The sequence below is a fragment of the Amphiura filiformis genome, chromosome 16, assembly GCF_039555335.1.
Source record: "Amphiura filiformis chromosome 16, Afil_fr2py, whole genome shotgun sequence".
Lineage (NCBI taxonomy): Eukaryota > Metazoa > Echinodermata > Ophiuroidea > Amphilepidida > Amphiuridae > Amphiura > Amphiura filiformis.
The window spans coordinates 3634826-3649688 of record NC_092643.1 but is presented as its reverse complement, the minus strand read 5'-3'; the positions used below and the strand labels follow the sequence as shown (position 1 = coordinate 3649688).

Sequence of the window (14863 nt, the reverse complement as noted above, 5' to 3'; positions counted from 1 at the left end):
AGTTTTAAGCACATTTGGTCAAAATTTAAGTTAGTTATACTGTCCAAAACTCTTTGAACAAGTAAAGCATTTTTGAGTTTTAATCAAAAATTGATTTGGGGGGGCAATATTGTAACACATGTATACACTTTTATAGTTTAAAAGCAAGTGGAATTTTTCATGCCATTTTGGGTTGATTCCAAAATTCATTTAGGGATTCAATCATGTTTCACCGTTGTTCATCACCGTTTAACAACTCGCGTCCAGCGCGTCGCGAAGTAAACCACGCAGACGACGCGGCCGCATCGTTAAACGGTGATGAACAACAGTGAAACATGACTGAATCCCTTTCAACAACGAAAAGAAGTTAAAGATCGTATAATTCATGATTATTTCACGAGGAAATGTCAGTTAATCATTGTCACTAAGCCTTACAAAAACTTCGATGATTTCTCTGTTAATATCATCAATAAAAGTACAGAATAAAGCGGCAAAATGTAGCCGCTATCTGAAAATACTGAATTCAACTTGTAAGCTTGCATACGCACAAAGGTTCCAGGCATGACGAATTTTACGCGCTCTCGCGTAACGCGTAGTCTTGCTTGCGTTCGCGTATACGCTACAATAAAAGTGTGGATTAAACACGGATTAACAACGGTTGGCTCCTGTAAAGGTATAGGAGGAGTTGTTGAAAGAAAAATCATAACAAATATTTTTAACCAACATCCACTTAATTTTTTTTCTGAATGACATGGCAATTTTGGTCCCGGATTTAACCCGGGTTAACCACCAATTGATTATAAAGCAGTCTATGGCGGATTGCAACATACGTTATTTCAGGTGCATGTTTGTTTCAATTTTATGTGGCAATAAATCGAGTCCTGAGTTCCACTCTTTCATGCAATGGTAAAAACAGATTGTGATACAATTAAAACACTAAATTTTGAAGGCCAGACACCCTTCATATAAAGGCAGATTAAAATTCAGAAACTTTTTCCAATATTCTTAAGGGATCTGGAATGAGCGTTTTGACAGTATTTTTTTGTGGGACATGGGAGCACATCAGACATATCAATTGCATTCTGAATACGAAGAATATCTTTCTGATATCAAATAATTTTCTTTTTTTGAAATTCACGATATAATACAAATTTTATGACAAATTATTAAAATTTGATATTTTTCACATTTCAGTCCTCGAAGTAAATTTTATAAATCTAATGACATATTCTTTAGTGTATGTAGCTGGGAGGATCAATTGAAAATTTTGACCTTTCATATTGAAGATATGGATTTTTTCCCAAAAAGACCTAATTTTTTTTTTTTTTTTTTTTTTAAAAAAAATCCATATCTTCAATACGAAAGGTCAAAACTTTCAATTGATCGTCGGCTTTTCATCCCACCTATACACTTTAAGTATAAATCATCAGATTTATAAAATTTACTTCGAGTACTGTTAAATATCAAAAATATCAATTTGTAATCATTTGCCATAAAATGTGTACTACATTGCGAATTTCAAAAAATCAAAATTATTTGATATCAGAAGGACATTCTTCGTATTCAGAATGCAATTCGATATATGTCTGATGTGCTCTAATGTCCCACAATAAATACTGTCCAAGCGTTCATACCCCACCCCTTAACAAGGCAGTGGCGGATTTAGAGGGGGGCGCACCCGGCGCGCGCCCCCTCTATTTTTGGCAGATCGGCGCCTGACTCTGTGTATTTTTGCAGAGCGGCACCTGACTTTATGTGGGCGCCGAGCCGTGGCGGCGGCGGTGTTGGCTCGGCGCCCCCTCTATTGAAAATTCCTGGATCCGCCCCTGCAAGTGGTTAATATATATACGATAAAGGAAAAGTTCAATTTTCCGATACAATTAAAAAACTAAATTTTGAAGGCCAGACATCCTTCATATAAAGGCAGAGTAAAATTCAGTACATTTTTCCAATCTTCTTAACTAGTGGTCAATATATACAATAAAGGTAAAGTTCAATTTTCCGATACAATTAAAACACTTAATTTTGAAGGCCAGACACCCTTCATATAAAGGCAGATTAAAATTCAGATCATTTTTCCAATATTCTTAACTAGTGGTCAATATATACAATAAAGGAAAAGTTCAACTTTCCGATGCTATCATGCTAGTACCCGTTGTATATACTCACTAAAACTGTTCAATTCATGCGCCCTTGTCCAAGTGTATTTGAATGGTAATTAAAGTGCACACATGGGTACAGGATTTTAGCATTAAACTGACATGGAAGTATATTTCAATTTACATAATTTGTAGCAATTCAAATATTTGTAACTACTGGTCAACTACTACTCTATCTGAAATTCAATACAGAAAAAATAAATTTTACTGCAGTGCTAGTACCCTGTAGAATTAGACCCCAAGAATGCGCAGTCCCGCTGCCATCTTGGTTTGACATGGGGCAAAAGTTGGGGGTATTTGGTTCCATGACGACAACGCACAGGAAAGATCAAAGTCAACTGTGCGTGTAGACACAGCTTTAAAACGCAATCGAAGACGCAAACTCTTGTTTGCCGTGTATTTATACCATGCACTGACGCAACTGACTTCGATATTTCCCGTGTGTTGTCGTCAAGGACCCAAATACCCCAAATTTTGCTCCATGACTTTTCCCACCATTTGGTGCTAGGATACGGGAGTGCGCCTTCTCGGGTCTAATTCTGTGGTTGCACCGTATACATACTAATCTTGTTCATGCTCCCTTGTCCAAGTGGAAGCAAATTACAATTGAAAAAATTCAGAGCAATTTTTAAAATGTTCTTATTATTGGTCAATATTCTGTCTAAAATACAATAAAGGAAAAGTTCACCAATGATGCCTGCACCATATTGTACAATTTACATACTATAATACTGTGCATTTTCCCTTGTCCAAGTGTACTTGAATCTAGGGTAGCATTAAGCATATGTCTGGATCCAGGGGTCTGGATCCCAAAATTGGCAAATAAGGTGGTCCAAGAATCAAGTTCAACACAACTGTTAAAAAATTTAGTGTTCAAATCACAGTGAACTGTCAAATCATGGGGTCCTGGACCCCTTTAACACTACCCCTGATTTGAATTCATGGTAAGCGCATGAAATTAAGGGTACAGGCCGCTTTTAACATAACTGACATCACTGCCTGTCATGGAAGCTATATACTCTTTGAACTCAGAAGTACAAAGTAACGTGACCTCTGAAAACAATATATTTATTTCAGAACAGTGTGTGTATATATGGCGCAAAGTAACAGTTGCACGCATTGCGCTACATGCCATTTGCGGGGAGAGCCTCGACCTTGAGTCCAAATATGCTCGCATTATGGCGCATACACTGTTAGACGCAGCCTTAATTGCTCACCCATAAATTTCAACACATTTCACGCGAGAGGAGCAGACGCGTTGATGCAGTAAATTCACTCCCCAGAACGAGGCTCTCCCCGCAAATTTATGGCAGACCGTGCAAAGTGCAAATGGGTCCATAGCCTTATTATTACTAACAGAAATAAGGAATCCTGAAATGACCACCCAATACCTGATCATTGGGATTAGTAAGTTGTGATTAGCATCACAGCATGCATAGTATAAATGCATTTACTGAATCATCACATTGAAAATCACACAACTGAAAAGTGTTAAACATCAGTTTTCAGAGTTAGACATGGTTGGCCATACTCATAATGAGAACTACTCCACCGCCTTCACTGATGATGCGAATGTTCGCACCAACGGCTTAACTGCAGAGGCGTTAGACACTTCATACACAAATGCTGCAAAATATTCATAAAAGTTCATCAACACTGGTGGATAATCTAGTCCAAACACCAGGGTTCGGTTTTTGCCGGCAAAAACCTGTTTTTGCCGACAAAGTGGCAATAACTGGCAAAAACCTGTTTTTGCCAGTTTTTGCCTGGTTTAAACCGGCAAAAATGGCAAAAACTCATTTATAGTCACTCAAATGTTAACAAGTGCACAGAAAGCTAATAAACAGTAAACATATATCTTTTAATGAATCATTCAACTTATTTTTTGTCTCATCAAGTCCTTAAAATGAAAATATTTTGAATGTGATATACCACATTTCAGTAAATGGAAATTAATTTTTGAATGTAATAATTCGTTTTGAGATCAAAAATCGGAACTTTAAATCACTTTTTTAGTTTTTGCCATTTTTGCCGGCAAAAACTGTTTTTGCCAAGCGGTTAAAACCGCGGTTAAAACCATGGTTTTTTCCACCTGTGGCAAAAACCTGCGAACCCTGCCAAACACGAAGAATGACTTGAACAACTTGTCAAAAGATTCCACTACAGATGAGCCACCTGGCACTGGAATGTGATCTAGGCAGATCCAGAATTGGGTTGGTTTCATTGGAGGTCCTATGGTCACTATTAAGGGCTGTCGGTACCCCTTTTCCTTTATTTCTTCAATTGCCCCCTCCACATTTTTTGCACCTGTGATCTCTTGTCTGCGTCATATGTCTGCGCACCCACCACTCTGCAGTGAGTAATCTTCTTTTCAAGAAGCCTTCACTATAACTGGAAGAAGAAGAAGACATGTGTTCCTTCCTGCAAATCAAAACAAATATATATGTTATATACCTCTTATATGTCAAAATTGTACACCTCTCAATACCTTCTAAAAGTAATGAAATTGAAATTCCATTGATTTCAAAGTGGAATATTAATTATAACAATGTTGTACAGTACAGCTCAAAATATTGTTTTTCCCAATTAATAAGATCATAAAATGTAAAATTTCTATCCATTTAATTTTATGTAGGGATATAAACAAATGAATGTAGAATACTAGTAACTTACAAGGATGCTCTATGAAATGTTGCATCAACATTTAAAGATATCACTGCTTTAATATAACATTACCATACTAATTGTGACAAATATTAACGGATTGTATAACTATAAGTCAGACCCCTGCAAATCTCAGGTGATCATATGAGGTGATTGAGTTAGCTGTCACAATTAAATATGGTCATAGAAAAATGGACCAGAGTCGTATCACTGGTACTGTGTAATTGTATTCTTCATGCCAAAAACAAAAAACAACATAATACTGTACTTACTGGTACATTGTAAAACAGGTATCTAACGGCATCAACCCTGCTGCAGCTCTGTCCCTTTTTGGCCAACGGGCGATGAAGCAGATAAATGATGATGGTCAAGGCACAAAGATCTCCTGCAACATGAAGAAATCAAGACTTGCATCACATAAAATAGGTGCAATATTCAATGCCTTTCTTAAAATACATTCAGAAATGCAAGTAGAGTAACCTAGTGCCTGCAAGATTATGGAATTGTATACACTTGTAATTTTGTCTTTCTGTAAGCAATACCTATCAGACCAAATTGCACAAAATTTGTTCTAAAAGCTGGAAGAAACATTTTTTTAAATTAATTTTAATAATAATGTAATGAAGTCAGAGAATGTCAACTCATTTTAGGAACTGTGCAATAATTATGAGCTTTCCTGTTAAAGTTGCATAGGCTCTTTCTTACTTAAATATGCTACACATAAAACTGCTGATTTCGCTAGTAATTTTAACCCGAATCTGCCGCTTTTTGATGCAGGTGTTTAAAACAGGCCAAACTTGTGTATCTAAATCAGCAAAGCAAATTAAAAAATATCATGAAACATGCCTTTAAATTGCTTGCCCTCTTGCTCTTTTGTTGGGAGAGTGGTTATTTCATCTAATTCTTTTCTTCAATCTGTTCTTACTCTATCCCTATTTCATATAGCTAGCATGCTTTTTATAGGCTATAGCTACAGTTTGAGCATTTGCTTGAGTCTGGTCCCTCCGACCAAGCGTGTTCCAAAGAGGGATTGGTCGGAGGGACCAGACTCAAGCAAATGCCCAAGCCAGCTAGCTAAAGCAGTCAGTTTCCGTGCTGATGGGAGTTGGAAACTATCAATTATTTGCAACTTTTAAAATGGCAGACTGGAAAGGATATGGGAGCATGCAAATCACAAGAAACTTACTGTCAGCATCTTCGAATCGCTCTACCAGCTGAGTCACATTCTCTTCTTTTCTTCCAACCTGCATGACCTTCTCCCTGAAGCTCGACCATTTCGAAATGAAAGTGTCAGCTGTCAAATCTCCATGCATCATCGAGAAATCAATTGCTATCTGAAAAATGATTGTTATTTTTCAATAATCCATGGTTAATATCTGTTATATTTAAAAAAAGTTTATATTTACAAAAAGCTGTGGCTTGTATTCAAAAGAAATCAATGCGTGGGATGTGAAGTTGTGAACATGCCCCTTTTTACTCAATTATACCCGGTTATTCAGGGGAATGATGAAACTGTTCCATGAATATAACAGTGACAGTCAAAATTGTATTTTGACAAAGCGTTTCAAAACATGTTGAAGCTTTTTAAAAACAGCATTTCAACACATTTTGGCATCACAGATTGCTGAGGATCTAGTTTACTTCATACTTCTAGGTGGACAGAGTGTGAATGATTATCAAGCTAAGTTTGTTCAAAAAGACAATTAGAAACAGTTCATATCAGGATACTTTAATTTTGTAGGTCGTGTAGTGGCACAGCTAGAATTAGAGTCATACTCTAGTACAAGTAAACAGTGCAATGCAGTAACTTAAACCATCTCTGAATCAATGAAAGAGTAATGTAGTACCATAATTCCTATTTAATTTGAGAGCAGTATCTGCAGGAGTAGAGACAGATCATCATCACTGGCATGGGCAGGAAATATCCCATATTTAATATCAGAGGTCAAATGCAAAAAGGTGATAATTATGTGAAATTTACCATCACTTCAAAAACCATTTATATGTGCACTTTTGGTCAAAATTGCAGCTTGTCAATGGAAATTGAGAAAACACAGACATATATTACTTCTACATTGATTATTATTATGCAACCCATGTAATTTTGATTATAAATTCCCAGGGACAAAATCTAATTTTTAAAGTTTTCTTATTTTCATTTTGATTACAAAATCTGATTTTCTAATTTTTGATTCGTGTTGTTTTTTCTGTATGACCAAAGTATAAGTATATATTTTGCTCTTAAAGGTCAAATGCACATGAGGTTAATTACCCACCCAGCATCGTTATTTTCTGATCAGGTCAAATTGGTAAACGAACATTGAATGTATACAATAAATATCTTACCAAGGCATCAACATCTTGCACTCTTGGGAAGACATCAAGAACATCAGTAACAGAATGGTCTAAATTAGCAATAAAAGCCCTTCTGTAATGGAATGTTTCCTTGAAATATGTAATATGTTTCTTCATAGTCGTAGGATTTGGTGGCGAAAACTTCATCCAGTCAATCTGTAACAAGAAATAAAGTTTGAATCAGTAGTGTACGATTTGACCTCAAATTATGAGGGAACTATTTGATTGACATTTTTTATTTTGCATGTATAGATACAGGACAATTTTTATTTTGCATGTATAGATACAAACACCCTAGCTTCCACATAGAGAATTTTGAATATTGTTACACGCAGAATGCAAAAAAATGAAAATAGCAAGTTGCCTGCCTGACACAGATATGGGAAACCTTTTTAAGACCATTGAAATTAAATACTCGCCCCTCTCTTGCAACATCCGAAGATCCCTATGGACAACAAGGCAAAACTAATCAACTCCATATTTTTGCCAACTCTGACATATCAGTGCCAAACATGGTCCTATCTGAGGATAGCTGCCAACAAGACAAAGAGAGACCAGATAAGAAATGAGGTGATCAGGGAAACTGTAGGAGCAACACCAGTCCTCGACCACATCAAACAACAATTGTGGTTTTGGTCACCATGGTTGGAAATAGGGCGGGTCCTTGGGTCAAATACCTGTGAAAGTTAGTGCGGACCCTTAACTTTTCAATAGTACATGTCGGGAGTAGAGTATGGGTCAGTGTGTCCCGTAAAATTTGAACGCATGCACATGCATAATTGCTTGTTCTTGTTTGTAGCAGAGATGCAAGTCCTAACTGTTAAACAACCTGAAATGCCTTGAAAATACTTGACAGTTGCCTATACTTTTGTACGTGAAGCAGCTCATCAAAAAACCTGAATGCAGGCTAAAACCTGAAGACTGGCATCTCTGTTGTACACCAATATTTAATACATAAAATTATTTATGGACCCTTGGAATTTTTTGCTTATTTCCACCACTCTATTGGTCACCTTATGCGCATGTCCCCAGACCAGCCAGCCCTTCTAGCCTACAACACCAGATACTCCGCACCAGGGCCACCCACGCAGAAATTTTTATGTCAAATATATATCAAAAGTATATCAAAAATATCTAGAAGACGCTGGTTAGACTCTGTGGCTGATAATCTGCAAACCCATGGCATGACACTAGCCCAAGCCTCTTAACAAGCCATTGACAGATGCCTGTATCTGCCCATAGCAACGCCCCAAACAGAAGCGGACAAATAGAGTAAAGTAAACATAAAATATATGAGACAAAATCAACCAAAAATGCAATGTACCTTTTCTTGCATGTCCTGAATGTCAATTTCAGCTTCTTCTGCATCTGTTGCCATATCTTCTGCAGGAACTCTTATGTGATGATTTGTAGTTTCTTTCTTCTTCTTCTTCAACCTCTCACCACTTGCAGTGCGTACATTCTTCAAACGGCTCTGAATAAACCCAGTTCCATTATGTTCTGAATAGAAATGTTCCTGTAACAAACAGTATCAAATCAATTTAGATATTGAGACTGAATGCATAACTTAATGCAGGTGTCACTTTGATTAGATCCACCCTCTCAAGCAATTATCACCTTTTCTCTAATGCTTTCAAAATCAGAATCAACTGAGATTTTGGAACAAGGAACTCGCATGAAGTAACTAGTTTCGATCTGCATATATAATTTTGAGTGTCAACTGTTCTAAAGCTTACTATCGTCATAAAATAAGCCGTTTTACATATTCCAAATGTTACACACACATTTAATCAAATAGTCGCACATCGAAAAGGCAACACCACTAACATAAAAAAATTGCATGATGACTCAAACTGATGCACACAGAAACATGCCTAGGTTTCCTTGACTATTTTGCATCTCTCACGCTCATGGAACAATCAACCATATCATATCAGGACTATTAACTATGCTAGCTCTGTCTATAATAATTGGGGTTTCCATGGCATCATCATTCATAAATCACAATGACTATTTAAACCACCTTTACCATGTAGAGCTAGGTCACGTTAACATGAAAATTTGCTAGGTCAGAATATCAGTGTGACATGTGGGCCCAAAAGTTTTTATTCTGCCTGAGGAAAGGGACTTCTAATTCATAAATACCTGTTAACCAGACTAGATATTACATTACAGTGGAGCAGCATGCAATAATAAATTTATGCCAAATAAATTTGGATAATACTAAATAAGGCCTAATAAAAATAATATTTTGTTTCCAATCACCATACTGATTACTGACTGTAATGAAAACCTGCCAACTGTAAAATTTTCATTGTGACAAAAATCTATAATAAATTACTGAAACTGGCAAATTGTTGAGGCTAAAAACTTTTACGGTTTACATTATTTTGAAAAACAGACTTTTGCGATGCGAAGAACAAGGTAGTGCGCACTCCAATAAAATGTCGAATTTTGTTTTTGTTTACGTTAAGGTGGTCAAGTAAAGTTAATTAGTTTCAAATGCACTGAAAGGGCCTTCAATAAGGTTGCAGTATTTTGACAGGTCAATTTTTTTGTCTCATACTCCGGTTACTGCATCAACTACTACATCACACAGTAGAAACTCATTAACATGTTACATGTATTGTTTATTCAACTAATTTGTCAACATTAGCATGTATTCAGTGTTCAAAGGGTCACTGTTTTTTATGGAGAATCTATTGTCAAAAGTATAGAGTTGTTAATTATTGAATTTTTAGTTCAAGTGTTTGATGCTTTTGTGTTGAAGGACAAATTAATCAGGGTTGCCAAACCTGTGGTTTGGTAGCCCAAATGGGTGACCATTGAAGATTTTTCCTGAGACTTTCGACAATTTCCTGTACCATATTGATTGTTCTGAGACTGCACTTCAAATTGCGCTGCATCAGATGAAATTGCACCACAACTTTCAAAATGGGGTGCACCCCAAGGGAAAAAAATAACTCAAACATTGAAATTGCACCTGACCTTCTTCAAAATAGCTCAAAATCTCACTAATCACATTAAATAGAACATTATAAGTTACATAAAATATCAGTACTGCAAAAGACAGTGACCGAGAAAGATGTGACCATGAAAGACAGGTGACTTCTAGTATAATAAATGCTCTACCCACCATTTACATGTATGTGCTTCAATTCCTAACATAATGAATCTAAAATTGAAAATTAAAAAATTGATGAGAATTGATGATGTAATTGTATCCACATATTATATTGATCTGTATTGATCCTTGTTTTCAGCATCATGATATTACCAGAAACCAAAAATGATTTTGTTAGACCTAGTAAAATACTTACTGGAACATCACAGGGCCCCTGCTGTTGTTCAGAAGGCTCATGATTTTGTCCAATTGACTTCAATTTCTGTATGGCTAGTACCAATTTCCTCCTTTTTCCAAAAGATATGATCCCTAGCTTCTCAAAGTCACTCTCTGTCATAGATGCCAAAACTTCAAGGTCGTCTACATCATTTTCTATCAGAAAAAGACAAATAATGCCAAAGGCAGATATAAGGCATAAAAATCAAATAGGAATAGATATCAATTTTATCTGCAATTAGGTTTTAAAGTCCAACCCTCTCCGACTCCGTGTGATAGTCTTTACTATCATAGTGCTCTGCCGTAGTGCGCCTGCACCAAGCCGAGCGCTGACTGTTGGACTCGCCGATTTAATTATGGGGTGGACCCCAAAATGTGAAGTATATCACGGCAAAACATGGCGTTATGTTGATGAAAAATGTATTTCCTGCCTTAAATAGTATTTTAGCAACAGAATTTATGCATGAGTGATATAAAACAAATATTAACTGTCTTAAATTCGTGTAATGGTCGAAATATAATCACAAGGTGAAAGATATATTGTTCCATTCCACTCGCCGTTCCGGCTCGTGGAATGGAACAATCCATCTTTCACCTCTTGATTATATTTCACCATCACACTCATAGACAGTTAATATTTGTATACTAGCCAACAGTAAGTTGTCCTAGCCATGATAGATCAGCTAGCTAGTCAGTCAGTAACATTAAAAGTGCGTCAGTGCGTGCTTTATACGCAGCTTCAAATTACAAGCATTCACACAATTCGCCTGTTTACGCACTTTCAGCGATCAAAGATGTCGCACAACCAACTGGTTCAACGATTTAGTCCTGGTGAAAAAATATTGCAGGGGATCGATGTTGCAAGATGATATGGAGCAAGCTTAAAAGAGGAAGAAAACAGGCCTATAGTTTTAGTTTAGTTTGGTTTTAGTTTTTATTCGGATATCACTTAAACCATATACAGCGATACCTGAGATAAGGGGACGGGATAAAGTGTAGGCCTAGGCCTAAAATAAGGGAAGGAATATTATAGGCCTACTCTACTCAGGAAATGATTATCAAAAAACATGCAGAAAGCACGAAGAGAAAAAGAAAGTAGGCCTAGGCTTATATGAACATTATAAAGTGATGAGCTAAGGAGATGGGAGAAAATAATGCAATATATAAGAAATTAAGACAAGAAGTAAAAATCAAAGAAACATATTTGCAGGACGAGTGATATGGTAGATAAATGTGACACGATCAACGGGAATGAGTCGGATGTCGCTATTGATTTTGAGATATTGGCAAAGAAAGTGTTAAAAATTCTTTTGTTTTATATTATTTTCTGCCATTGATAAATTGACGTAACTTCACAAAGAAAAGCCGTATCAACATAGGGTTTTCAGTTTCTGAACTCTCTAAATGTCCTCTTTAGAAACAAATATAAAACTCATTTTCGACCAGAATTCGACATGTGACTCATTCACCTTGAATTGATGATGATCATGTCACAAATTAGAAGAAAAAAAATTGAATAAAAAAGGGAAACTTAGTCTATATTCACAAAATGGGAAAAAACAATGAGAAAAAGGTAAGCCTATCACAAACAGAGAACAATGGAAAATTAAATAAAACATCCAGCAAAGAATGTTTAAAAACAATCTTCCACAATCACTAGTAGGCCCATTAGGGCCTATACCGTATTTATTATAGTCTGCCAGTGACTATGTACCTTTCTATTGATCGCTCCCGTTTACTCTAGCGGGCATCCCGCTAGTAAGAAATATTTACCTAGTAGAAGTGGAAATGATCATTTCATTCCTTGCAATAAGGGAGTGTTCATAAATACTTTGGTGGGGGGTGGAAAAGTTGGAACCTCGGACGTCAAAAAATTTTGATCCCCCAAAAAGGGTGGATTTTTTGATCCCCCTTTTATGGTCTAAAATTTTTGATCCCCCTTCATGTTCTAAAAAAGAAACCAAAAATATACATCATTATTAACAGTGACATGGTACAAATGCGCGTGAAGCGTGCACAAATTTTTGCCATATTGAAGCTAAATTGGTGAAATATAGTACAAAACTGGAATTAATTTGCGCGAAGCGCAAAAAATTGGCACTTTTCAGTTCAAAATGACCAAATTGGGGTTAATTTTGGTTAGAAACCCATCTACAGGCGTCAACATTGGGGGATGATTGTATGGACCATCCCCCTATCAAAATATTGGGGGACCCCCAGGATCTACGCCTATGGTCATTAACTCATTAGCTAAAACTTACCGTTTGGAGTTATTTCTCATTGGAGTCATAGTGTTACACCCAAATTGTAAATTGCGCACATTTTATTTATTTGTAGCTTGAGATTTATACAAAAATGAACACTTTAATGCGCGCGGAGCGTGCACAAATTTTGGAATGTACGTATGCCTTCTCGTACATTTTACCCCGAATTTTACCCTCTATTTTTGATCCCCCTATTAAGGACTGAATTTTTTATCCCCTTTTAGGACCCAAATTTTTTGAGCCCCATATTTTCCAACCCCCCACCAAAGTATTTATGAACACTCCCTAAGAATAGATGTAGATGCTGCCGTGTTTCAAAACAGCCGAAGTTAGGTCAGTAAATTGGGCGATCCTGACTTTTAGACCACCCGAGCTAAAGGTACAAATTGCAAATTTATCATTATTTTTAAAATTTAAACTTTCGCAACAAAGTTAAACATGTTTTCAACTGTGCAAACATAACTTTTATTCCATCAAACAAGCTTTTTTTTTTTTTTTTATAGCTATTTTTGATATAAAAGAGCTAGTAACAAAACCGGTGATGTCAGCTCCGAAGTTTTCGCCTAGCGATTGATGTACGCTCGTTTTGACGGTAATTTAAGCTAGCGTACCGGTATCATGCATTTTCAAGCGCGTTTGACATCGTTTTATTGCGTGACGCAATTCTGCATTTATTCAAGATAACGAATTTCTCAAAATATGTGATGTATTTTACCCCGTAATTTCCCTCATTACTCCGAAGCCCTGCCCTCTTTCACAATATCTTAGCTTCTTGGATATCATCGGAAACGTAGATTAGTAATATTAGGTAGGACCGTAGGTCATTGTAATTTGTATTTTAAAAGACTTTTTAAAGTATTATTCAGATTTCCTTTTACAAATTAAGCGTACTGCTAGCTCCGCTAGTGCTAGCCGTCCAGCGCGTATTATTTTGCACACGGTCTAATGCACACGCTTGACGTCGCGCACGTATACACGATGGTTAATTTGTAAAAGGAAATCTGAATAATACTTTAGATTATTTTTACGATGAAAACATGGTTTTTTTAAGCTTCTTAAAAAATTGACTTTAGCTTGTTAAAAAATGGGTAAAAATCGTTTTAGCTTGTTGGATATTTTTGCTTAATAGTTTAAAGCTTGACTCCTTAGATGAAACTTTTAGTTTAAGCTTGTTAGACTATTAAACCTTGATGAAATAGTAATATTTGAGCCCTATATCATGATCATGATGATATAGCGCGGGTGGTCTAAAACATGAAAACTAAGTCAGGATCGCAATGCCAATGATCGCCGTAATTAATTGAGTAGCCTAATTTCGCCCTAAATCACTCTTTTACAATCTTCTCTTTTTCAAACATGTGGTCAAAATTGTGCTATACATGCTATACAACAAAAACAAATTCATCTTACGTTACGTTACATTAGTTTTGACCCACACAGACAGCTGCAAATGCCGGGTGCACATGCTACAGGCCACCCACATCATGACATGCAATGCATGCACTGCTTAACGCAGTGAATCCGACCCCCGATCCGACCCGAAATCCGAACAGAAAAAAACACAAATTCTAGTAAAATTCGACAAGTTATCACCGTGAAAATTGTTCACGATGTTCTAGGATGCATACTAAACTAAATTCATACCTTTTAATATGTCACGGATACTGGCATCGCCATTCTCAGCTAAGAATTTCTCCATGGTCTTCGCGGCGTACTTCTCTTCATGCACAGCACAAATCGAAAAGAAAAGATGGCGTCGAGAAGAATCAGATTGGATCACGTGTACGTATCATGACAATCTGATTGGTGCGAAGTTTGAATCCTTTAAAAGATTTAAATGGTTTCGCGGTTTTGGAGAAAAATTTATCGAAGCCCGCGAAAAATAAGTCTTTAAGACTTAATTTATTCTAAGTCTCAACTAAGATTTAAATTTTAAGTCTTTCTCATTTAGAGTGTACATTTAGAATGTAGGCCTATATATAGATGGGTCAAACCATCCATAGGAAACAAATTTGTATTGCGATGTGGTAATTTCACTAATAATAATATACATTTAGAATATGTAACAATATTATGAATAGCTCTTCTACAATTCGAGCAAC

At 36.3% G+C, this 14863-nt stretch overlaps 1 protein-coding gene across 1 annotated transcript; it reads right to left on the bottom strand.

The window, feature by feature from the left end:
- Positions 1-4035: 4035 nt before the first annotated feature.
- LOC140135431 (uncharacterized) lies at positions 4036-14484 on the bottom strand. Its single transcript, XM_072156927.1, has 7 exons — positions 14406-14484; positions 10478-10653; positions 8482-8673; positions 7149-7313; positions 5989-6136; positions 5075-5187; positions 4036-4559 (listed from the first exon to the last, which is right to left on the bottom strand). The coding sequence occupies exons 1-7, from the start codon at positions 14458-14460 to the stop codon at positions 4524-4526; spliced, it is 885 nt and encodes a 294-aa protein (XP_072013028.1). The 5' UTR covers positions 14461-14484; the 3' UTR covers positions 4036-4523.
- Positions 14485-14863: the final 379 nt, after the last annotated feature.